Below are 24,843 nucleotides of genomic sequence, written 5' to 3' on the forward strand. Positions count from 1 at the left end.
CACAGGGAGAAAATGCAAACTTCAACAGTCACCGGAGGCTGGAATTGAACATGGGCCACTGTGAGGCAGCAGTGTTTACCATTGCACCACCATGCCACCCTAGTAGTCAAATCATTGACATTTCACTGAGTTTTAATAAGGGGGAGACTTCAAAGTAGCAGCCCAGGCTCATTGAAGTAGTTAATACACTTCACCATTCCCACCCCATTAAACTGCTTTTAAGATAATCAACAATTTTTGTAAAAGCCTCCATGCTTTCATCCTTCTCTGCCTTAGTAACCCCTTCTAGTTTGAAAGCTCTCAAAGATCTCGATATGTTCCACTGACTCTGGCCTCTTGTAGATTCCTCACTTTCATTGCTCCAACACAAGCAGTCATGTCACTAACTGCAAAACCCTAACTCCAGAATCCCTTTCATAAATCACTCCATATCCCTCTTCTCCTTTAAGGTTCTTTAAAACATACCCGTTTGACCAGGGTTTTGTACAACATCGCTTTATGTGGTCAGAATTCTCCGGTTGTTGGGATTCCCTGTCCCCGCCGGGGCGGAGTGGGGTGGCTTTAATGGGAAATCCCATTGACAAGCAGTAGGAGTATAGAATTCCGGCGTCAGGGAACAGCACACCACCGAGAAACAGGAGGCGGGGGGACAGGAGTGTTTGCTCTGGGGTGGCACGATGGCACAGTGGTTAGCACTGCTGTCTGCAGTGTTGAGGTCCCAGGTTCGATCCCGGCCCTGGGTCACTGTCCATGTGGAGTTTGCACATTCTCCCCGTGTTTGTGTGGGTATCACCCCCACAACCCAAAGATGTGCAGATTAGGTGGATTGGCCACCTAAATTGTCCCTTAATTGGAAAAAAATAATTGAGTATCTCAATTTAGTAAAAAAAATTGTGTTTGTTCTGAAGCACAATTATTTTTTACAGCAGCTTTTTAAATCCATGCAGTAGGCTCAGGTCTTAGATATCCTGCTTCACAAAAAATAGCTATCTTCCAATGACTGGCACGTGACATGTTGTACATACTGATCTCAGATTTGTCAACTATCGGGATCCACAACTTGGGCAGCCATGAAACCCATTGCATTTGGTTCCGAATTGAGATATAACTCTGTGGATACTCTACACTATTGTGTGAAAAAATATTTTATTCAGCATGGAGGATTAAGAAGAGCCTGTGATCGAATTGAAAAAATAGTATCAGAGGATCATAGAGGAAATTCAGTTTTTGAAACTTAGGAAGGTGAGGGGGATTTTCATTTGAGTAAAGAATGTTGAGTGGAATTACGATCCATTGGCTGGATTCTCCGTTGCCTGATGCCAATATTGTAATCATTGCTCAGGCGGAGAATCCATTCCAACGCTGAAATCGGGTCCGAGCCGATTCACCATGCTCCATCACAGATGGGCCAAGTTCCTGACGGCGCGGGACACTTGTCCTCACAAAAACCAAGAACCCGCTGTGGGGGCTGCGGACTGTGTCCAGCGGTGCCACAGTCGGCCGGGATCCGTGTCGCTGGCCGGGGGGGCTTCAGTGAGGGCTGGGGGGACCGTGGTGGGTGGCCTGGGGTGGGCTGTGGGGTTGCAGTTTGCAGGTCGGGTCAGCGCACATCTGGTGCCATGTTGCATGGTGCGACCGCTGCAGGTCGTCATCCGTGCGCATGCGCGACCCGGGACCCGGCCATTCTCCAGCTGTTTTCTGCATGTTCTGTGGTCATTTCACGCGACGCTGGTGCTAGTCCCTCACTGGTACCTGAATCGGTGAGAGGTTCGCGCCGATTTGTCAGTCTCGAAACACCACGCCGGCGCGGCACTTAGCAGCAAAAACAGAGAATTCTGCCCCATAACTTTACAATTTCAATTTATACCAGTGGCATGGATCAAAGTGAAGTATTTAGAGAGTAGGTTCAGGAAGTTTCAGGTGGAAGAATGATTGGAAATATTCCATATTAACTAAGAGTACCAGGAACAGATTCCATTGAAGTGTAATTTTTGATGTGCCAATTATGCTCCATTAAAAGCTGCTGGGCGAATCGGAGTTTAGAGATGTGTTTTTAAGGTCAAAGTACAGACAGAAGCCATTTGAATTGTGAAACAAAAACAGAAAATACTGGACAATATCACCATGTTCGACAGCATCTGTGTAGAGAGAAAGGAGCTAATGTTTTGAGTCTTGATGACTCATCCTTCTCTCTCCACAGATGCTGTTAGACCTGCTGAGATTGTCCATGATTTTCTGTTTCTGTTTCAGATTCCAGCACCCACAGTAATTTGCTTTTATCCATTTGAATTCTGAATGGAGGAGAAAGGCTCCAATTCTGAGACCATGGGAAAGTCAGTTGCAGGATGCAGGAAATCAATGTTGAATAAGATGGACGTTTTTGAGGTTAGTTCTGTGAGTGAGGCATTTTGACACAGGCTGGCAGTGGGGGAGGTGTCATGGTACAGGTTATCAGTGGGGGTTGTATATCTCGATACAAACTGGCAGATGCACTACCCTAAGTGAGTCATTTGAGGTCTAACACAACATGGATGATTTCAGTTGGAAAATAAATAGAATAACTGGAGGTTGTGGGTTGGGAGTGAGTGTTAAAATGGTATGAGCTACTAATCAACTGTCCTGTCATATTGATCTGAGATGCTAAGGACATTTGCCCAAAGCTGGCAGTTTCCTGCTTTATCAGATCAGCTCCCATGAATGCAATCTTAACTACAGGCCAGCATAAGGAGTGGATGGGTAGGGATGGGTATGGGAATGCCTTGAGTGGAATCTTGCGCTTTGTTGGCGATGAGCAGTGGAGGCAGGAAGATTTTGTTCTTGGGTGAGATGGTGGCCAACAACAATCCTGCTGCTATCTTGTCAATGCTTGAATTAGATTCTGGGTAGGGAAGACTGGTGCATGATCTTCCAATCCCGCCACCAATTGAGGCTCTTAAAGTGGCCAATTGATGACCACTTAAGGGCATAATTCTGCTGCCATTGGTATTAACCAATGGGCTAGAGGGTCTGAGGTATGTGGAAAAATTGGATATATTGTGACTGCTTTCCTTGGAAGAGCAAAGGTTGAGAGGGGACGGGATAGAGACGTGTAGAAATATGAGATGCATAGAAAGGATGGATAGGAAGATGCTTTTTTCATTAATGGAGGGGTCAATAACCAGGGGACATAGAGTTAAGTTAAGAGGCAGAAGACTAAGAAGGGAATTGAGGAGAAACATTTTCACCCAGAGGGTGGTGGGATTCTAGAACTCACTGCCCGAAAGGGTGGTAGAGTCAGAAACTCTCGTAACATTTAATAAATATTTAGATATTCACTTGCACCGCCATAGCCACCAGGGCTTTTGGATAAATGCTGGCAAATAGGACTAGTGTAGTCAGAACTTTTTTGACAGGCATGGACACAATGGGCCAAATGGCCTCTTTCTGTGCTGTAAACGTTTATGAATCTATGAATAATTAATGCAGCTACTGCTGGGCTTAGTGCCATGTTGCGTGCATTGAAGGTAAAATTCAGCTGCTTGTCATCTCAGGGGGATGGGTAGCCTGCAACCCCCACTCCCTCACATTATTGGAGAGCTCCACGATCCTGAGACTCCAGTGACTGCCCTTCAGGCAGCAGCCATAGCCTCCACTGTAGCACTGCTGAGCACACAAGAGCTGCTGGCCTCTGATTGTCTGGCAGCTCTCAGTGGGCAAGACTTCTGCTGCCAGGGTCTTGATTCCAGGGTAAACTCACTGTTAGCCTCGGCACTGCCCGTTGGCTGGTGACCTTGTAAGCCTTCTGTAAAGGAGGCAATGTGGATATGTCGCTGGCTCCCCTGACCTCTAAAGCCTCAGCAAGATTCCCCCCCTTGTGGTTTCCCCGCTTGGACAGCTGTCAGGAAGTTGATTCAGGGCAAGGTATGGTCCAGAAAACATTAAAAAAATTTGTGTGGTTTTTCTTCTGGGACAGGTAGAGGAAGAATTAATCAATTTTCAGTTGGTGCTTGAGGGAAGTAGGGTAGAATAAGCCTGTTGCAAGTGTTAGAATCAAAAGTTTAGGGGACAAAATCACATTGCAGAAATCTGTGGCCTTTATTGATTAAATGGGCAAAAGTAATGATCCTTTGAATGAAAGAATAAAATTGCTTATTGTCACAAGTAGGCTTCAAATGAAGTTACTGTGAAAAGCCCCTAGTCGCCACATTCCGGCGCCTGTTCAGGGAGGCTGGTACAGGAACACTCTGTGTGTTTTACAGTGGTAAATGATATAAAAGAGGATTTTAATGCCTGTGTTACTAAAAAAAACTTGAAATCAATTAAGGCAAATAAATTGTGATTTATTATTACAGGGTTTCCGACAAGAGCTGTGCTAATAGCAGTAAGTGTGATCTTCGCAGCAAGTGCCTGTTTTTGCTATGTTTTGAGGTGGTAAGTAGGTTTAAATTCTGGTTTAAATTATCACACATTTATTCTATTAACTTCAAATATCCCTTCAAAAAGTTCATTAGAATTGAGGCTATTGGGCTGACCCAGAGCCTGTGCAATGCCCACAAAATACCATCTCCCTCTGCTGGAGGGGTTATTTGCTGAATACGCTCCTGAAGCAAGCCTGGTCCAGTGACATGACATATTGGGAAATTTCCTGAGTTTTAGAGATCATCTCCCTTGATGGGAAAATTCACAGAGCTGTGTTTAAAATCGGTCCTTAAATCACAGAAGGTGAGTATACCTCAGCCCTATGGCTACAGTGAGGGCATCAAGGCTAAATGATGAACTGGAGGATTGATTCGAGTTCCTGAGCTGCAAACAGGAAGCAGCACTCAGGGGAGGGCATAAGTCTAGAAATTGAGGCATGCAGCCCCTGACTTTACATTCCTTGAATTTAATGAGCTGCAAATCACAGGCTGTGAAGCTGCGGAATCCCGCCAAGCTCTTCCTGTGAGTATCATCCCTTGTTGGCAGCGCAGGAGTCTGCAATTAGCCCTTAAAGCTACTGAAAATGCTGACAGATTTTGTATGCTTTGATCTATAACCTGTTCCAAATTCCAAAACAGGCCATCTAGGATCAAAGAGAATATTAAAAACAGGAACAGATTACCTCAGATTGTGTATGCTCATTAACAGTAGGTGTGCAGGGCTGTTACACACGCATTGAGCTCAGTATGTTACATCTGTGTTGAAATGCGGCTGTTAGTGGTAACTGTTTTAACATCTGTCTGTTGCACATGTGGAAAAGCAAGTTGTTCACATTCAATACACACAGATTCGACCAGAAGTTCAAAGAGCTGACATTTCAGAGTCAATTTTCTGATTGGTCAGTTTCTCATCTGCAGAGAGAACATTAGGAAATCAGGAACCAACACAATAAAGTAGCTCAAGATGATTCACTAAAATGAATTGAATTCACATGTATCAGATTAGCCATTGTTGAAGTGCACTAATTAAGTCATTTGAATCAACTTCTATTTATATACAGTTTAGCAAACTAATTGGAATCACATCATTATTTCAATTACATATATTGCACATCCTTTGTTCCTGGCAGACCAATTACAGAACAAGCTACTGCTGAGTTTGGTAATAGTGCACATTTTTCAAATATAAGAATTCAAGTCTGGAAACTGAGCTTCGTGAGTCCGAAGCATATCGTAGAAGCTCAAGGGCAGATGTCCAGTTGCCTCAATTCCAGATATGCATTCATGGCTTGCGAAGCAGAAGTTCGAAAAAAAGCTGTCTGTATATTGCTGGTCTTCAAACATCTCTTTCCTTCATTGTTTCACTCCAGAGCAGAAAAGTCCTGTTAAATCAAACTGGCCAGCTTGGGAATTACTTTCTCTTGTGATAATAAACAACATTGATGCACTTCAATTTGTTGAGAGAAGAGGACTATCTTGCAGATGGGGCAAGGCGGAGAGGAAAGTAAATAGGTGAAAAAGAAAGGAAAAGGAGAAGGAACAAATGAAAGAAGGATAGGAGCAGGAAGGAAGGAATTTCCACTCTCGCACCTTTGAACATCTCTGAGAAATGTCCCAAGGTGCTTTCCACCAACATTGACTATTTTGAGGTGCAGTCATTATTTAAATGGAGATAAATTTTATAAGTATTAGAGAGAGGAGTACAGATTGAGGAAGGAGACTGTGTATCTCGTTACATATTTCAATTTCCAACCATATAATACCAGGTTTGATTTTCTTTTAGGTTGTTGCATTAGAAAGTGGAGGACATGCGACTGGATCCTCTCTTCTTGAGACTCGGGGCAGGTTTCTCCCAAAAAGTTTTGAAGTTAATTTGTGACGGGTTTTTCAGGGAGTTTCCCGCCGGCTATGCAAGAGAGTTCCCCACCGCTATTCAATGACAGTTAGCCACTTTTTTGGGACCCGGGGAGTTTCTCACTGGTTTAGCCCACACTGAGAATTGCCCCCACCCATGGGCAATGTCACACCCCACACACATGTACACTACCCCACACCCCCAAGTGAGAACACCCCGCTCTGGGGTACCTGGGGATCCCCCTCTTCAGGCCCCCCCAAGCCCCCTTACAGCACCCCCTCCTCACCCATCACCCACGTAATCTCCCGGAGGCCCATCTTTACCTGCCCTGTAATCCCCCACCCTTCAAACCCCTTGTTTCATGTATGGCCCCTTAGCAGTGCCACCCTGACACTCAGGCATCCTTGCATTGCCACCCTGGCAAGAGTCCTGCTGGTTTGGCAATGCCATTGTACACCTTGGCACTGCCAGGACGAGGGCCAGGGAGCCACTAACACATTTACTCTCACCACCCTGGGGTCTCTGGTGGCCCAAGTGCTGTTCCACTTGTTCCATGTTTGTATGGACCAGCATTGATCGGCGCCCGACTGCAGCCTCCCTGGGGAGGTCAGAGAATTGCGGGAGGCCAGTGTATCCTAGGCAGGTAGATTATAAGTAGGATTACAACCTACTTATGTGAGTGTCATTTGGTACCGCCCATTTGGAGCGAGGGTCCGACTCTGATGTCTCGCAGGACTTCGGAGAATCCCAAGAGAATCTCAAGCGAGAGCAGAGCGCGACTGGAGAATCGCTCCCTTCGTGTCGATGCCAGGGCAGGATTTGTAGATCCATGACAGCAAAACTGGTGCCGCACCTTGACCAATTCAGCGACTGATAAGGGGCTAGCACCGGTGCCACATGGAATACCAGCAGTTCCAATGATAAACAGCCCCAGATTCGCCAGATTTGCGTTTGCCACCCAGGAGGTTGACAAGTTGCAGCTACATATACACACACCATCCCAGCCAACAAGATGAGCACACAACAGACATGGCTTCCTCTGGGAATCAATCATGATTAGGAGAATGAGGAGAGGTTTGCAGAGCAGAACAAGCTGCTCAAAGAGGGAGGTGGACATTAAGAAGGGCTTTCAGTAGTTGGTCATATCCGTTGAAGGTTAGAGAAAAATTCATTAACCTCAACTCTGGCAAGGACAATACTTGATGTATTTTTGTTTTACAAAAGAGGTTGTTGATGTGTTACGTAGGCTGGGTCTATGTGGACTGCGTTTGATGCAGTGTAGCGAGAGACAGACTTCCAACATTTGATGAGATGCAACACGATTTTTTTTAACATCTAACTATATTACATGCTTAACTGTGGGTTGACACTATGCTGACTTGACTGGAGACCTGAGGCGAGCCTGACCAGACTAACTGACGACCACATGGTGTTTGCACTGGCTAACGCTCACGATGCGGACGTCATCCATGTTACCGGATGGCTGATTGCTGGTCAACGCTGATTACCTCAAGGTGAGTCCGTCAATTCTCAGTATCCAGACCTGGTACCATGATGTGTTGGGTAGGCTGGGTCTATATGGACAGACTAACTGACGACCACATGGTGTTTGCACTGGCTAACGCTCACAAACTCTGACTGTCTCAGAGGCTGGATCTCGAGAGAGAGCGGGAAAACTGGTGCCCTCTGGCTTTATACTGGTCGTGTCCTGTCTGGTGATTGGCTGCTGTGTTCTGTGTGCACACTGGTCATCCTGTGTGTCAATCACTGCCTATCTGCACTCCATCATATACCTGGATGTATATTATGACATCTCCCCCCTTTTTTTTTGTGAAGTTTGTGTTCAGGTAATAAATATTGAGGTGCATGTGCGTGAAGATGTGTTTATGTACGTGATGATATACAGAATATGCTAACTTATATACATAGGAAAGTGTCGCTAGTGCAGATATAGGGCAGATAAAGCAGTAGAAAAAAACAATATTTACAGGTGTCAAAACGATGAGGTAACAAAGTTATGCAACATTCAGTCCATTAGTTTGGTCTCTGTTGCGGGCGACGAATTCTGGTTGACCGCCTCAAGGGTGGATCAGGGGTCGTCTACAACTTGGATGGGCGGCACTGCCGCCAATGCGGTGGTCGCAGAGGTCGGCAGGATTGCTGGTAGATCGGTGGCCCAGTGGCAGGGCGCATCCGGAGGAAGCAGTGTGTGAGGTGGGACATCACTGTCGGGTGGCGGGCGTGGAAATCTGCGCAGTGCCCACCTGTTGCGTCGTAGGAAAGAGCCATCAGCCATGCGAATGAGGAACAATCTCGGGGCCACTTGCTTGACCACCACAGTTGTGCCGGAACAACCATCATCAGGCAGCTGTACACAAACTCGATCAGCTAGGACCAGCTCGGGGAGATCCGTGGCATGAGCGTCGTATGCTGATGTATGTTGGGCTTCTGCATCTTCTGTATGGCCGGGAGGTTGTCAAGGTATGGAATGTGGATGGCTGGAACTGTCGTTCGCAGTGAGCGGTTCATGAGAAGCTGCGATGGAGACAACCCAGTGGACAGCGGGGTCGCTCTGTATGCCAACAGTGCCAGGTTGAAATCGGAGCCTGAGTCTGCAGCCTTACGATGTGGACCCCTTTTTCGGCCTTCCCGTTTGACTGTGGGTAGTGGGGGCTGGATGTGACGTGCCGTAAGTTGTATAGCCAAGGGAAATCTGACCACTCCTTGCTGAAAAAACAGGGGCCGTTGTCACTCATCACCGTGAGTGGTATCCCATGTCGGACAAAAGTTTCCTTGCATGCCTTAATCACCTCCGCCGATGTGAGATCAGGCAGTCTGACCACTTCGGGGTAATTGGAAAAGTAGTCGACCAGGAGGACATAGTCACGCCCCTTGGCATGGAACAGGTCAACACCGACTTTGGACCATGGGGAGGTCATCATCTCATGTTGCTGCAGAGTTTCTTTAGGTTGAGCCGGCTGAAATTTTTAACACGTAGGGCAATTGAGGACCGTGTTGGCAATGTCTTGGCCGATGCCTGGCCAGTAGACTGCCTCCCGAGCTCTACGTCGACATTTCTCGACCTCCAGGTGACCCTCGTGGATTTGGCCGAGCACCATAGCTCGCATGCTCTGCGGGATCACAATTCTGTCAAGCTTCATGAGGATGCCGTCTACCACCGTCAGATCGTCCTTGACATTGTAAACCTGGGGATACTGTCCCTTCTGCCAGCCATTCGTGAGGTGCTGCATCACCCACTGGAGCAGATCCGTGAATTTAGGGAGGCCATACACATAGTCGTGGAACTTGTCGATTCCTGTTAGGAGGCCCAGGCATTTCTTCCCAATCTGAGCATACCGTTGTTCAGTGGGCATCTTGAGGCTCTAGAGGCATATGCAACTGGGGCCCAGGAGGAGGAGTTATCCCGTTGGAGGAGCACCACCCTAATAGTGTCCTGGCTCGCGTCAGTGGATATTTTGTTTCCTTGGCGGGGTCAAAAAATGCCAGCACCGGGGCTTTGGTGAGTTTTGCCCTCAGCTCACGCCATTTTTTCTCATGAGCGGGTAGCCACTGGAAATCCGTCGATTTTCTGACGAGATGGCGGAGGGCTGTGGGGTGGCTCGCCATGTTGGGAATGAACTTCCCAAGGAAGTTGACCATCCCTAGAAAGTGGAGGACCGCTTTCTTGTCCTCTGGGGTCTTCATGGCATTGATCGCCGAAACCTTGTCAGCATCTGGCCGCACGCCTTGCTGTGAGATGTGGTCACCAAGGAATTTGATTTATGATTGACCGAACGAGCATTTGGCTCTGTTAAGTTGGAGGCCATGCTCGTAGATCCTGTGGAATACCCGCTTGAGGCGATCGATGTGTTCTTGAGGAGTTGTGGACCAGATTATGACATCGTCAATGTACACTCGCACCCCCTCGATGCCCTCCATCATTTGTCCCATTATGTGGTGAAATACCTCTGAGGCAGAGATGATGCCAAAGGGCATTCAGTTGTAGCAGTAGTGACCGAATGGGGTATTGAATGTGCACAGCTTGCGACTGGATGCGTCCAGCTGTATTTGCCAGAACCCCTTGGAGGCGTCCAGCTTTGTAAAGAATTTGGGCTGAGCCATCTCGCTGGTTAACTCTTCTCATTTTGCTTATCGGGTAATGTTCCCTCATGATGTTGCGGTTTAAATCTTTGGGGTCGAAAGAGATTCGAAGCTCCCCTGGCGGCTTCTTGACGCAAGCCATGGAGCTGACCCAGTCCGTGGGTTCCGTGACCTTTGATATGATGCCCTGGTCCTGGAGATCTTGCAACTGCTGCTTGAGGCGGTCATTGAGGGGTGCCGGCACCCGACGCGGTGCGTGAACCACTGGGTTTCAGCAGGATTTTGTATCGGTATCAGAGTGTGCCCATACCTTTGAACACGCTATGGTATTGTGCTATGATATCATCAATTTGAGCCTGGAAGTTTTCATCAGGTGAGGACGTCGCCTGTGAGGATGACATGGTGTGAACTCCTGAACCAGGAGTTTGCAGGCCCGAGCCCCGAGCAGGGATGCTCTGTCAGGCCCGAGCACTGAGCAAGGATGGTCTGTCAGGTCCTACGATCTTAAATCGCAGCATTACTTTAAGTGACCTATTGGATACTCCAAGTTGGCATGAGCCACTGGCAGCAATGTCATTGCCATTGTAGTCAAGGAGCTGGCAGGCCGGTGGAAGAATGCTTGGTCTGACGCGGATGGTGTTGAGATCGGATTTCGAAATGAGGTTCGCTTGAGGCGCCGGTGTCCAGCTTGAAACGGATGCGAGCCTCGTTAACTGTAAGGATAGCACACCACTCGTCGTCTGCATCTACGTTCAGGATTGGGAGGTGTTTCACCATCTTTGAGAAAGGCAGCGCATGCTCAGTAATGATGCCCACGCGGAATGGGGATTTGAGGCACTCGGCGTCAGGATCTGGTGGGCTGTCGGGGTTGGAGTCTGGCACGGCCTGCTGTACCGAACGGACGCTACTGCGCCATGGCTGGGATCGCTGGATGCTGGGCAGTGGAGCAGATCTGCAAAGGGCTGTGTAGTGGCCAAGCTTGCCACACTGTAGACAGCGTCGTGATTTTGCCGGACATTGCCGCTTTAAATGGGCGGAGCCACAATTCGGACACGGCATGACGCCAAAGTCAGCCCGTTCCGTGCGCCAACGCGCATGCGCAGTGCGGTCGAATGATGTACGCACCTGCGGAGGCTGGTCGTTGGTCTCGCCGTCCCCTCGGTCGTGGCCCGCCTGTGCTCGAGCCCGGAATGGCAATGGTGAGGGTGAGCTGCTTGAATTTCAGGAGCTGCTGGCGAAGGGAATCGGAGTGGACCCCGAAAACGATCTGATCCCGGATCATGGAATCAGTTGTTGAGTCATAGTTACATGACTGTGCGAGGATGCAGAGATGGGTCAAAAAGGACTGAAAAGGTTCATCCTTACCCTGAAGCCTCTGCTGGAAAATGTACCGTTCAAAGCACTCATTCATCTCAATGTCGCAGTGGCTGTCGAACTTCAGCAGGACTGTTTTAAATTTCGTCTTGCCTTCGCCTTCAGCGAATGTAAGGGATTTGTCGATGTGGATAGTGTGGTCCCCGGCTGTGGAGAGGAATCGTGCGATCTTCCTGGCGTCCGATGCGGCCTCGAGGTCGGTGGCTTCGAGATAGAGTTGGAACTTCTGTTTGAAAATCTTCCAGTTTCCACCGAGGTTGCCGGCGATGTGGACGTTGTCCATGTTACCGGATGGCTGATTGCTGGTCAACGCTGATTACCTCAAGGTGAGTCTGTCAATTCTCAGCATCTAGACCTGGTACCATGATGTGTTGGGTAGGCTGGGTCTATATGGACAGACTAACTGACTACCACTTGGTGTTTGCACTGGCTAATGCTCTTGAGCTCTGACTGTCTCAGAGGCTGGATTCCAAGAGAGCGGGAAAACTGGTGCCCTCTGGCTTCATAGTGGCCGTGTCCTGTCTGGTGATTGGCTGCTGTGTTCTGTGTGCTCATTGGTCATCCTGTGTGTCAATCAGTGCCTGTCTGCACTCCATCATATACATGGATGTATATTATGACAGTTGTGAATAAAACCTAGCAACTATTCCATGCACAGCTGCAACCAAAAGAAAGCAAGGACTACATTGCCTGTGGTTATTGAGTAACCAGAGTCTTAACATTTATGGTTTTGGCTCCTTCCAGTCTGCTGAGGGATATCACAAAGGCTCACGTAACAGAGACACAGCTTCCCTCTTGCCAAAGACAAGCAAGGGAGCAAGCACAAGAGTTTGCAAAGACTGCATGCTTTGCCAGCGTGCAGGATACCAATGACTGCACACAAATTTCTCTTGTGGCGCCTCATGTAAACTCAACCAGTTTTATGAAACAAAGCATATTCCGTTCCCTCTGAGGGAGCTCTACACCAGACAGGACAGTGTAGGGGTGGGAGCATGAATTCAGTCATCCTGAGAGAGGTTTGTGCTTGAAGGAGCCACAGCCACACTCCTGGGGAGCCCCCTAGCAAACCCCTAGCAAGACTGATGAACTGCTGCGATGTCCTGGAAGCACATTTGAATATCTAAAGCCACAGCAGCAGTATGGTTACAAGGAAGCAATGTGAGCTTTCACTGTATCACTTAGATCCTCAAGAGAAGCTAAAATAATATAGAAGCTTATATATGGTAATAGAATATAGTATTGCAATAGAATCTATGGCGTTGGTCAGCAGATGCTGCAGTATGGTGTGTTTCACTGATGGATGTTGAAAATGATAGACTCCAAGATTAAACACAACCCAGTACCTGGTTGGTTCTGGACTCCTCCAATGCTCTTTGATATAATGAACAGCATTTATTTTTTAATTTTCCCTTGGGATGTACTGGCAACACCAACATTTGGTGCCCATCCCTAATTGCCCTTGAAACTGCTGCAGCCAATGTGATGATGTGGCGATGCCGGCGTTGGACTGGTGTGAGCACAGTAAGAAGTCTTACACCGCCAGGTTAAAGTCCAACAGGTTTGTGTTGAATCACTAGCTTTCGAGCACTGCTCCTTCCTCAGCTGAAGGAGCACCTGAGGAAGGAGCAGTGCTCCGAAAGCTAGTGATTCGAAACAAACCTGTTGGGCTTTAACCTGGTGTTGTAAGACTTCTTACTGTGCACGGCCCATGTGGTGCAGGTATATTCACAGTGCTGTTAGGAAACGAGTTCTATCATTTTCATCCAGCGACAGTTAAGGAACAGTGTTATAATTTCAAGTCTGGATGGTGTGTGGCTTGGAAGGAACTTGCAGGTGGAGTCCCCCTATGTCTGCTGCCCTTGCCCTTCAAGGTGGTAGAGCTTGCGGTTTGATAGTTGCTGTTAACGGGACCTTGGTGAATTGATGCAGTGTATTTTTTAGATGGGAAACACTGCTCTGCTCTGTGCCGCTGATGAAGGGAGTGAATGTTTAAGGTCGTGTATAGGGTCCTGATCGAGCAGGCCGCTTTATCTTGCATTAAAAACGAGACTCCCGAATGGTATGTTGCCTCCCGGGTGCTCGGGTCAGGGATGTCTCCGATCGGCTGCAGTACATACTGAAGGGGGAGGGTGAACAGCCAGTTGTCGTGGTGCATATAGGCACCAACGATATAGGTAAAAAAAGGGATGAGGTCCTACAATCAGAATTTAGGAAGTTAGACGATACGTTAAAAAGTAGGACCTCAAAGGTAGTAATCTCAGGATTGCTACCAGTGCCACGGGACAGTCAGAGTAGAAACTCAAGAATAGTCAGAATGAATACGTGGCTTGAGAGATGGTGCAGGAGGAAGGGGTTCAGATTTTTGGGACATTGGAACCGGTTCTGGGGGTGGTGGGACCATTACAAACCGGATGGTCTATGCCTGGGTAGGACTGGAACCAATGTCCTAGGGGGTGCTTTTGCTAACACTGTTGGGGAGGTTTTAAACTAATGTGGCAGGGGGATGGGAACCAGATTAGGAAGTTAGAGGTCAGTAAAGAAGCAGCAACTAAAGCCAGTAAGGTATGAGACAATAAACTCAATGTGACTAAGGAGAAGAGTAGACAGGGAAGAGATGATGAACGCAAAAGTGGTCTGAGGTGCATTTGTTTTAATGCGAGAAGTGTAGCAGGTAAGGCAGATGAACTTAGGGCTTGGATCAGTACCTGGGAATATGATGTTATTGGTATTACTGAGACTTGGTTGAGGGAAGGGCAGGACTGGCAACTGAATATCCCAGGGTATAGATGCTTCAGGAGGGATAGAGAGGGAGGTAGAAGGGGTGGAGGAGTTGCATTACTCGTCAGGGATGATATCACAGCTGTGATTAAGGAGGGCATGATGGAGGATTCGAGCACTGAGGCAATATAGGTGGAGCTGAGAAATAGGAAGGGTGCAGTAACATTGTTGGGACTTTACTACATGCCTCCCAAAAGCGAGCATGAAGTAGAGGTACAAATATGCAGACAGATTATAGAAAAATGTAGGAGCAATAGGGTGGTTGTGATGGGAGATTTTAACTTCCCCAACATTGAATGGGATTCGTGTAGTGTTGGAGGCGTAGATGGAGCAGAGTTTGTAAGGAGCATCCAGGAGAGGTTTTTAGAGCAGTATGTGAATAGTCCAACTTGGGAAGGGGCCATATTGGACCTGGTATTGGGGAATGATCCCGGCCAGGTGGTTGATGTTTCAGTCGGTGATTACTTTGGGAATAGCGATCACAATTCCGTAAGTTTTAGAATACTCATGGACAAGGACAAGAGGGGTTCAAAAGGAAGAGTACTAAATTGGAGAAAGGCAGAGTATAACAAAATTCGGCAGGAGCTCGGGAATGTGGATTGGGAGCAGCTGTTTAAGAGTAAATCCACATTTGAAATGTGGAAGTCTTTTAAGGAAAGGTTGATTAGAGTGCAGGACAGACATGTTCCTGTGAAAATGAAAGATAGAAATGGCAAGATTAGGGAACCATGGATGACGGGTGAAATTGTGAGACTAGCTAAGATGAAAAAGGAAGCATACATAGGATCGAGGCAACTCAAAACTGATGAAGCTTTGGAGGAATATCGTGAAAGTAGGACGAATCTCACACGCGCAATAAAGAGGGCTAAAAGGGGTCATGAAATATCTTTGGCTAACAGGGTTAAGGAAAATCCCAAAGCATTTTATTCGTATGTAAGGAGCAAGAGGGTAACTAGAGAAAGGATTGGCCCACTTAAAGACAAAAGAGGGAATTTATGCGTGGACTCAGAGGAAATGGGAGAGATTCTTAATGAGTACTTTGCATCGGTATTCACAAAGGAGAGGGACAAGACGGATGTTGAGGCTAGGGATGGATGTTTAAATACTCTCGGTCAAGTTGTTATACGGAAGGGGGAAGTTATCGGTATTCTAAAAGACATAAAGGTGGACAAGTCCCCAGGACCGGATGGGATCTATCCCAGGTTACTGAGGGAAGCGAGGGTCGAAATAGCTGGGGCCTTAACAGATATCTTTGCAGCATCCTTGAGCACGGGTGAGGTCCCGGAGGACTGGAGAATTGCTAATGCTGTCCCTTTGTTTAAGAAGGGTAGCAGGGATAATCCAGGGAATTATAGACCTGTGAGCTTGACGTCAGTGTAGGCAAACTGTTGGAGAAGATACTGAGGAATAGGATCTATTCACATCTGGAAGAAAATAGACTTATCAGTGATAGGCAGCATGGTTTTGTGCAGGGAAGGTCATGTCTTACAAACCTAATAGAATTCTTTGAGGAAGTGACAAAGTTAATTGATGAGGGAAGGGCTGTAGATGTCGTATACATGGACTTTAGTAAGGCGTTTGATAAGGTTTCCCATGGCAGGTTGATGGAAAAAGTGAAGTCGTATGGGGATCAGGGTGTACTAGCTAGATGGATAAAGAACTGGCTGGGCAACAGGAGACAGAGAGTAGTGATGGAAGGGAGTGTCTCAAAATGGAGAAGGGTGACTAGTGGTGTTCCACAGGGATCCGTGCTCGGACCACTGTTGTTTGTGATCTACATAAATGACCTGGAGGAAGGTATAGGTGGTCTAATTAGCAAGTTTGCAGATGATACTAAGATTGGTGGAGTTGCAGGTAGCGAGGAGGACTGTCAGAGAATACAACAAAATATAGATAGATTGGAGAGTTGGGCAGAGAAATGGCAGATGGAGTTCAATCCAGGCAAATGCGAGGTGATGCATTTTGGAAGATCAAATTCAAGAGCGGACTATATGGTCAATGGAAGGGTCTTGGGGAAAATTGATGTACAGAGAGATCTGGGAGTTCAGGTACATTGAACCCTGAAGGTGGCAACGCAGGTTGATAGAGTGGTCAAGAAGGCATACAGCATGCTTGCCTTCATCGGACGGGGTATTGAGTACAAGAGTTGGCAGGTCATGTTACAGTTGTATAGGACTTTGGTTAGGCTACATTTGGAATACTGCGTGCAGTTCTGGTCGCCACATTACCAACATGTGGATGCCTTGGAGAGGGTGCAGAGGAGGTTCACCAGGATGTTGCCTGGTATGGAGGGTGCTAGCTATGAAGAAAGGTTGAGTAGATTAGGATTGTTTTCGTTGGAAAGACGGAGGTTGAGGGGGGACCTGATTGAGGTCTACAAAATTATGAGAGGTATGGACAGGGTGGATAGCAACAAGTTTTTCTCAAGAGTGGGGGTGTCAGTTACAAAGGGTTATGATTTCAAGGTGAGAGGGGGAAAGTTTAAGGGAGATGTGCGTGGAAAGTTTTTTACGCAGAGGGTGGTGGGTGCCAGCGGAGGTGGTAGAGGCGGGCACGATAGCATCATTTAAGAAGTATCTAGACAGGTATATGAATGGGCGGGAACAGAGGGAAGTAGACCTTGGAAAATAGGAGACAGGTTTAAATAAAGATTCTGGATCGGCGCAGGCTGGGAGGGCCGAAGGGCCTGTTCCTGTGCTGTAATTTTCTTTGTTCTTTGTTTCAAGTTTGTGAGTGTTTTTGGAGCTACACTCATTCAGGTAATTGGAGAGAATTCCATCATAATCAAGGGGAGGTGATGCCACAGTGGTATTGTCACTCGGCTAGTAACCCAGAGATCCAGGGAACTGCTCTGTGGACTCTGGTTCTGGTGAAATTTAAATTCAATGAAAATCAGGAATTAACATTTTAATGATGACCATGAAACCATTGTGAATTGTCACAAAAACCTATCTGGTTCACTAATGTCCTTTAGGGAAGGGAATCTGCCATCATAGAATTTACAGTGCAGACGGATGTCATACGACCCATCGAGTCTGTACCGGCTCTTGGAAAGAGCACCCTACCCAAGCCCAAACCTCCACCCTATCCCCATAACCAGTTACCCCACTTTAACCTTTTTGGAACAAATCAGGAAACTAAGGGCAATTTAGCACGACCAATCCACCTAACACTTTGGACTGTGGGAGGAAACCCACACAGACACAGGGAGAACATGCAGACTCCGCACAGACAGTGACCCAAGCTGGGAATCGAACCTGGGACCCTGGAGCTGTGAAGCAACTGTGCTAACCACTGTGCTGCCATGCTGCCCATCTTTGGCCTGCATGTGACTCCAGACGCACAATAATGTGGTTGACTCTGAAATGGCCTAGCAAACCACTCAGTTCAAGAAAGAGTAATCAGTGATAGGCAATGAATGGCCCAGACAGCAACACCCACATCCCATGAATGAATAAAATAAACCTGATTTGTTCCTTATAGGTGGTGGACATGATTTGGGGAGTGAGGAGGTTAGTTCAGTGATAACAATTCCGTTGAATGCCAAGGGGAGATGGTGAGAATCTCCCCTGTTGGAGATGGTCATTTGGCACAAATGTGACTTGTCACTTATTAGCCCAAGTCTGAATGTTGTCTTGGGTTTCATGTATCTGAGGAGTCACAATGGTGCTGAACATTGAGCAATCATCAGCAAACATCCCCACTTCTCACCTTATGATGGAAGGAAGATCAGTGATATATCATCTGAAGATGGTTGGGCCTAGGACATGACCCTGAGGAACTCCTTCAGCAATACCCTGGAGCTATGATGATGGATCAACAACCATCACAACCATCTTCCTTTGTGCTAGGTGATTTCACCCATTGGAGAGTTTTCCCTCTGATCTCCACTGACTTCAATTTTGATTGGGGTTCTTGATGCCACACTTATTGAAATGTTGAATTTTATGTCAAGGCAGCCACTCTCACGTCACCTCTGGAATCCAGCTCTTTAGTCACATTTGGACTAAGTCTGTAATGAGGTTAGGAGCTGAATAATGTTGGCAGATACCAAATTGAGCTTTGTTGGGCGAATAGTTGCTATTTGACAGCACCTTGCTGATAGCTGAGAGTAAACTGATGGTTCAATAATACCACCGACTTGTATTTGTCCTGTTTTGTATGGACAGGGCATATCTGTGCAATTAGAATTGTAGAATTATGGAATTCCTACAGTGCAGGAGGAGGCCATTCAGCCTGCACCAACCCCACCGCATAAACGCAACCCCTTCCAATCTTTGAATACGAAGGGGCAATTTATCATGACCAATCCACCTAACCTGCACATCTTTGGACTGTGCGACGAAACACAGAGGAAACCCACACAGACAGCCACCCAAGGTCAGAATCGAACCCATGTTCCTGGCACTGTGATGCAGCAGTGCTAAGAATTCTCTAACTCTATGCTTCTCTCTGGTCAAGCCCACACGGCAGCAGTTTGTTCCCTGACCAGGAGTCTGATAACATTGAGGCCCTAGTAAGGTGTGGAGCTGCCATGCATTTCTATATGATTTTCTAACTGCTGCTGTCAGAGGCAGGGATGAAGGGAAGGAGAGAGCTGGATGCCTCCAAGGAGCAGCCAACCCGTGACTCCAACCCTCCACCCTCCCAGGCGGATGACCATGCCTGACAAGGGTTCATGCATTTGGTCTTTCTGTGACACCAAGGAATGGTCTCCGTGGGTTACTCCCACAAGTCCCAAAAGATGTGTTAGGTGAATTGGATATTCTGACTTCTCCCTCGGTGTACCCGAACAGGCATCAGAATGTGGCGACTAGGTGCTTTTCACAGTAACTTCATTGCAGTTTAATGTAAGCCTACTTGTGACAATAAAGTTTATGTACAAAGTATACAGTTTAAAGCCTAGTGGAGACAACTGGAATAATATCAGAGGGAAGATCTTCATATATGACTCTCATTAACTTGATGAAAGAGCAATGTCTGCAATCACAGTTATGTATGAAGAGGAACAATACCCATCTCTGGTTCTTCAGGAAGCCCTTCACCACCGAGGGATAGGGTGGAAATGCCACACCGAGACAAAGGCCGGAACTGGCATGCTGGATTTCAGATGGTGGAAAAACTGTAAAGAATATTCTCTCTAAATATATTCATTCAATGCAGTCACAGATCAACTGAGATATTAATGATTCAGGCTGCAGGCAAGTGATCAGTGGTTTTTGTACTGATCGTCAACCAGATGTGGGGAAAAAGGGCCCACTTCAGGTTGGCACAGGGCCAGGAAGAGCAAGGGCCAGCAGGCTTCAAGAAGGTCAAGATACTGGTGAACAGAGTCCACTGCAAAGGTGATGCTTGGCCTGACCACAGATGTATTGCAACCTGTAGCTACAAATGAGTTAAAAGTAATGCTTCTTCGGGTGTTTCAGGATGTGGTTGCTCACATCTGCCAGCTTCTCGATAAGGAACTGCAGCTGCAAGGTTTTGGAGAGAATCCCATGCTGGTGGAATTGAAGGTCACTGCCTTCATTGTGAACTTTTCTGCCAGTGAATCCTTCCACACCACCACTACAGATTCATGAGGCATCTCCCAGTCATCAACACACAAGTGCACATGGGAGAGTGCACCAATATGTCAAATCCCACCTGGATCCTAAAAGCCAGGTTACAAGAGTGTCGGAATTTGCAGCAACCTCAGGTTTCCCACAAGTGGAGGGTGGACTTGACAAATGTGGCCTTGAGACCACCCTGGCAGCAGCCAGTCACATTGATCAATAGAAAAAGATTCCACTCGTTGAACATGTAGCTGTTACGCAATCATAGAAGGCAAATCCTACATGATTGTGCTTGGTACCCAGAGAGCTCTCAATGACGACGTACTGATCCATTCCCAGGTGCCTCAGATTTTTGAAGGATGTCAGTGATTGCAAGGCTGGTTCCTCCAGGTCAAGAGATACTTTCAGTTGATGATGCTAGTTTCCCATCTGCAGAGTGCTGTTGCGGAGAGCTACAATGATGCACATGCTTCCACCCAGTCCATGATTGAGCAGGTGATAGGCCTCCTAAAGATGATGTGGAGATGCCGGCGTTGGACTGGGGTGAGCACAGTAAGAAGTCTTACAACACCAGGTTAAAATCCAACAGGTTTGTTTCAAACACGAGCTTTCGGAGCACAGCTCCTTCCTCATGTGAATGGAGAGGTATGTTCCAGAAACATTTATATAGACAAAGTTAGAGATGCTGGACAATTCTTGGAATGTGAGCATTTGCAGGTAATCAAATCATTACAGATCTAGAGAGAGGGATAATCACAGGTTAAAGAGGTGTGAATTGTCTCAAGCCAGAACAGTTGGTAGGATTTTGCAAGTCCAGGCCAGATGGTGGGGGGTGGATGTAATGCAACATGAATCCAAGATCCCGGTTGAGGCCGCACTCATGCGTGCGGAACTTAGCTATAAGTTTTTGCTCAGCAATTCTGCGTTGTTGCGTGTCCTGAAGACCGCCTTGGAGAACGCTTACCCGGAGATCAGAGGCTGAATGCCCCTGACTGCTGAAGTGTTCCCCGGCTGGAAGGGAATATTCCTGCCTGGTGATTGTCACATGATACCCGTTCATTCGTTGTCGCAGAGTCTGCATGGTCTCGCCAATGTACCACGCTTCGGGACATCCTTTCATGCAGCGTATGAGGTAGACTACATTGGTCGAGTCGCACGAGTATGTACCTGGTGGGGGGTGTTTCCATGTGTAATGGTGGTATCCAAGTCGATGATCTGGCATGTCTTGCAGAGATTGCCCTGGCAGGGTTGTGTGGTGTCGTGGTCGCTGTTCTGAAGGCTGGGTAATTACTTGGATACCACCAATACACGTGGAAACACCACCCACCAGGTACGCGCCACATACTCGTGCGACTCGCCTAATGTGGTCTACCTCATACGCTGCAGGAAAGGATGTCCCGAAGCGTGGTACATTGGCGAGACCATGCAGACACTGCGACAACGAATGAACGGGCATCGTGCGACAATCACCAGGCAGGAATGTTCCCTTCCAGTCGGGGAACACTTCAGCAGTCAGGGGCATTCAGCCTCTGATCTCCGGGTAAGCGTTCTCCAAGGCGGTCTTCAGGAAACGCGACAACACAGAATTGCTGAGCAAAAACCTACAGCTAAGTTCCGCACGCATGAGTGCGGCCTCAACTGGGATCTTGGATTCATGTTGCATTACATCCACTCCCTACCATCTGGCCTGGACTTGCAAAATCCTACCAACTGTTCGGGCTTGAGACAATTCACACCTCTTTAACCTGTGATTATCCCTCTCTCTGGATCTGTAATGATTTGATTATCTGCAAATGCTCGCATTCCAAGCATTGTCCAGCATCTCTGACTTTGTCTATATAAATGTTTCTGGAACATACCTCTCCATTCACCTGAGGAAGGAGCTGTGCTCCGAAAGCTTGTGTTTGAAACAAACCTGTTGGACTTTAACCTGGTGTTGTAAGACTTCTTACTGTCCTAAAGATGAGGTTCATGTGACTTGGTTGGAATCAGGAGAGAAGTCAGACATATTGGGATTGGGAGCAGCAGTGATTATGATAAATATTCACCCTTGTTTTAACTTATGTAATGTTTATCTTTGCTTCTTCAAGAGGCAATCAATATTGGTACCAGCGGTCTCAGGAAAACCAAGGTTCAGCAGCAGCCAGAAGCAAGGCCTGCAGTTCCCAATGCAGGGGGATGAACAGCTGCATTAGACATGGATAACAGGCATCACTTCTTATTCTTTTATCGTGATGGTGCTTAGTGAGATTGCATAAGAATGTGTCAGTCCATTTGTCACTACTTTAGTCCCCCAACAGTAACCATCAGTAAACAAGAAAACAATGGTGCTACTGATCTCCATTTTGCACCTTGTCAGTCTTGAGTTATGGCAAGTTTGAAATAATATTACTGATAAAACATTTGTAATCTTGTATTTCAGGCATAGAAGAAAACAACTGGTTGTTATTCCCCAGGTGAGAACATATTACTCTTTATTCTTAGTATCAATAGCCGCGTGCAGGAGTGGGGTATTGGTTCTGAGAGGATCTTATGAGGAGGAAGTAGGGGAGTCTGGAGGAGAAAAGACCTCTAAATGTCCCCATGGGACCAAGAGGAATGCCTGCTGGTCCCACAAAAAAAATTTAGGGCCTCTTCAAATCCCAGTCTTTTTCTGGCAGGAAAACCAAAGCTGCTTTCGTGATCAGGACAGAGTTAAAATTGCATTTGGCAATGACAACATTAGATCTCAATTGCATATTAAAAAGGCTTTTGAGTGAGTGGTTTTACAAATGCCTTTGTAAAAGTTATATTTGTGGTGATCTGGACAATGCCAGAGCATGTGTGTGACCTGGATGGTTTTAATTGTGCATTGCTTGATTTCTTTATCGAAACAGCCTGATTAAAATGGTCTGAATGAAAACTAAGTGAATTATATAAAGACTGGGCAATCCACCCAGGCAGATTGCTTACTGTCCATGGGGTGGGGGAGGGACACACACAAAACCTACCAAAAATGTTTCCTGGCTGGATGATGTGTTGATTACTTTTGCAATTGATGATTTCAGCTGCCCTAGGTTTATTACCTATTGGAAGTGTTGAAATTAATTTATAATTTATATTTTTCAGCAATATTCTGTTCAAAACATTGGATACCAGACTGCCATTGATGGCCTTCACTGCATCAAAACACAACAGGATCTTCGAGATGATGCAAGCAAGGTTAATAATCCAAAGGATTCCCAAATAAATACTGGCTCTACAAATACAAGCCAGGAGACTCTGGGTGATGTTGATGTATTCCGTGCTGCTAAACAAGATAACAATGCACCTGAAGATTCCAAACAGAATGTTAAATCTCTCAAGCTTGATACAAATGATCAAGCGTCTGTGGTTTAAGTAACACCTCTAATGGAGTTCATTCCATTGTTGCAGCCTTGAAAGGCTAGTTTGATTGATTGTAAGCCAGCCCCAAGTTTGTATGGAAAATGAAGCAAATTCTCTCATGGCCCTAGTCAGCCAGAAGTGGCCTGTGACTTGAAACACTGAAGGGACCAGAAGAATACCATTTTGACTGCTTATTTAGTTTAATTTTTTTCCTTCATGGAGTCTCCCAAAGTCAGACTGTAAGGTTGGATTTATCTGCAGATTACTCTGTCAATCCGCAATTACCCTCTGGGAGACTTTCCTCTAGCTTGCCTAACCTTATAGCTTAGATCGGTTTTGTATCAAATGAATTGGGGCCTCACGGTAGCATAGTGGTTAGCATCAATGCTTCACAGCTCCAGGGTCCCAGGTTCGATTCCCGGCTGGGTCACTGTCTGTGCGGAGTCTGCACGTCCTCCCCGTGTGTGCGTGGGTTTCCTCCGGTTGCTCCGGTTTCCTCCCACAGTCCAAAGATGTGCGGGTTAGGTGGATTGGCCATGCTAAATTGCCCGTAGTGTAAGGTTAATGGGGGGGATTGTTGGGTTACGGGTTACGTGGGTTTAAGTAGGGTGATCATTGCTCGGCACAACACCGAGGGCCGAAGGGCCTGTTCTGTGCTGTACTGTTCTATGTTCTATGAAAGTGAAGATATATTTCAGCAATTAAACCACTATTATATATTTGATAGCTGATATTGCTCATAATTCAAAATGTATTTTTATATTTTAGGAGAAAATAAGCAGGTCTGTTTTGAAGTGCATCGCTGAGATATCGTAAAACAGTTTCTGAAATGATTTTGCCTCCAGAACTCCATTGAAAAACCCAGTCCAAGTGTTGATCAGACTTAAAGAAAATCTTTCAGACATCAGTCCTCAATTTCATAGAATCCCTACAGTGCAGAAGGAGGCCATTTGGCCCATCAAATCTACACTGACCCTCCAAAAGGATACACTACCCATGTCCACTCCAGCATCCACCCCAGCCTATCCTCATAACCCAACCTGCACACCTTTAGACACTAAGGGGCAATTTAGCATGGTCAATCCACCTAACCCACACATGTTTGGACAGTGTGAGGAACAGGACCATCCAGAGGAAACCCACGCAGGCAAGGGGAGAACGTGCAAACTCCACACAGTCACTCAAGACCGGAATTGAATCTGGGTCCCTGGTGCTGTGAGGAATCACTGTGCTACTATGCCGCCCTTTTATCTTTTATTTGTGTGAACCTTGTTCTACTCTTCAAATTTATTGTAAAGTGCTTTCTGCATTCTTGTTTCCACTCCCTTCATTATTTCAAACGCATTTATAAGATTAGTTCTTAAGTGCCGACTTTCCAGGCTAAAAAGCCCAGTGGTATAGCTTTTCTTCACAACTCAAA

The 24,843-nt window shown here is 46.7% G+C and overlaps 1 protein-coding gene across 2 annotated transcripts in view; it reads left to right on the forward strand.

Annotated features, from left to right (window-relative positions):
- LOC119977893 overlaps positions 1-23,792 on the forward strand; it is a 164,686-nt gene extending 140,894 nt beyond the window's left edge. For both annotated transcript variants that reach the window (XM_038819181.1, XM_038819180.1), the window contains exons 6-8: positions 4,332-4,410; positions 22,480-22,513; positions 23,166-23,792. In XM_038819181.1, coding sequence (XP_038675109.1) covers positions 4,332-4,410; positions 22,480-22,513; positions 23,166-23,435 — 383 coding nt within the window. In that variant the 3' untranslated portion in view covers positions 23,436-23,792. The remainder of the gene's footprint in view (positions 1-4,331; positions 4,411-22,479; positions 22,514-23,165) is intronic.
- Positions 23,793-24,843: the final 1,051 nt, after the last annotated feature.

This window comes from Scyliorhinus canicula, chromosome 14 (genome assembly GCF_902713615.1).
Source record: "Scyliorhinus canicula chromosome 14, sScyCan1.1, whole genome shotgun sequence".
In the NCBI taxonomy this organism is placed as follows: Eukaryota; Metazoa; Chordata; class Chondrichthyes; order Carcharhiniformes; family Scyliorhinidae; genus Scyliorhinus; species Scyliorhinus canicula.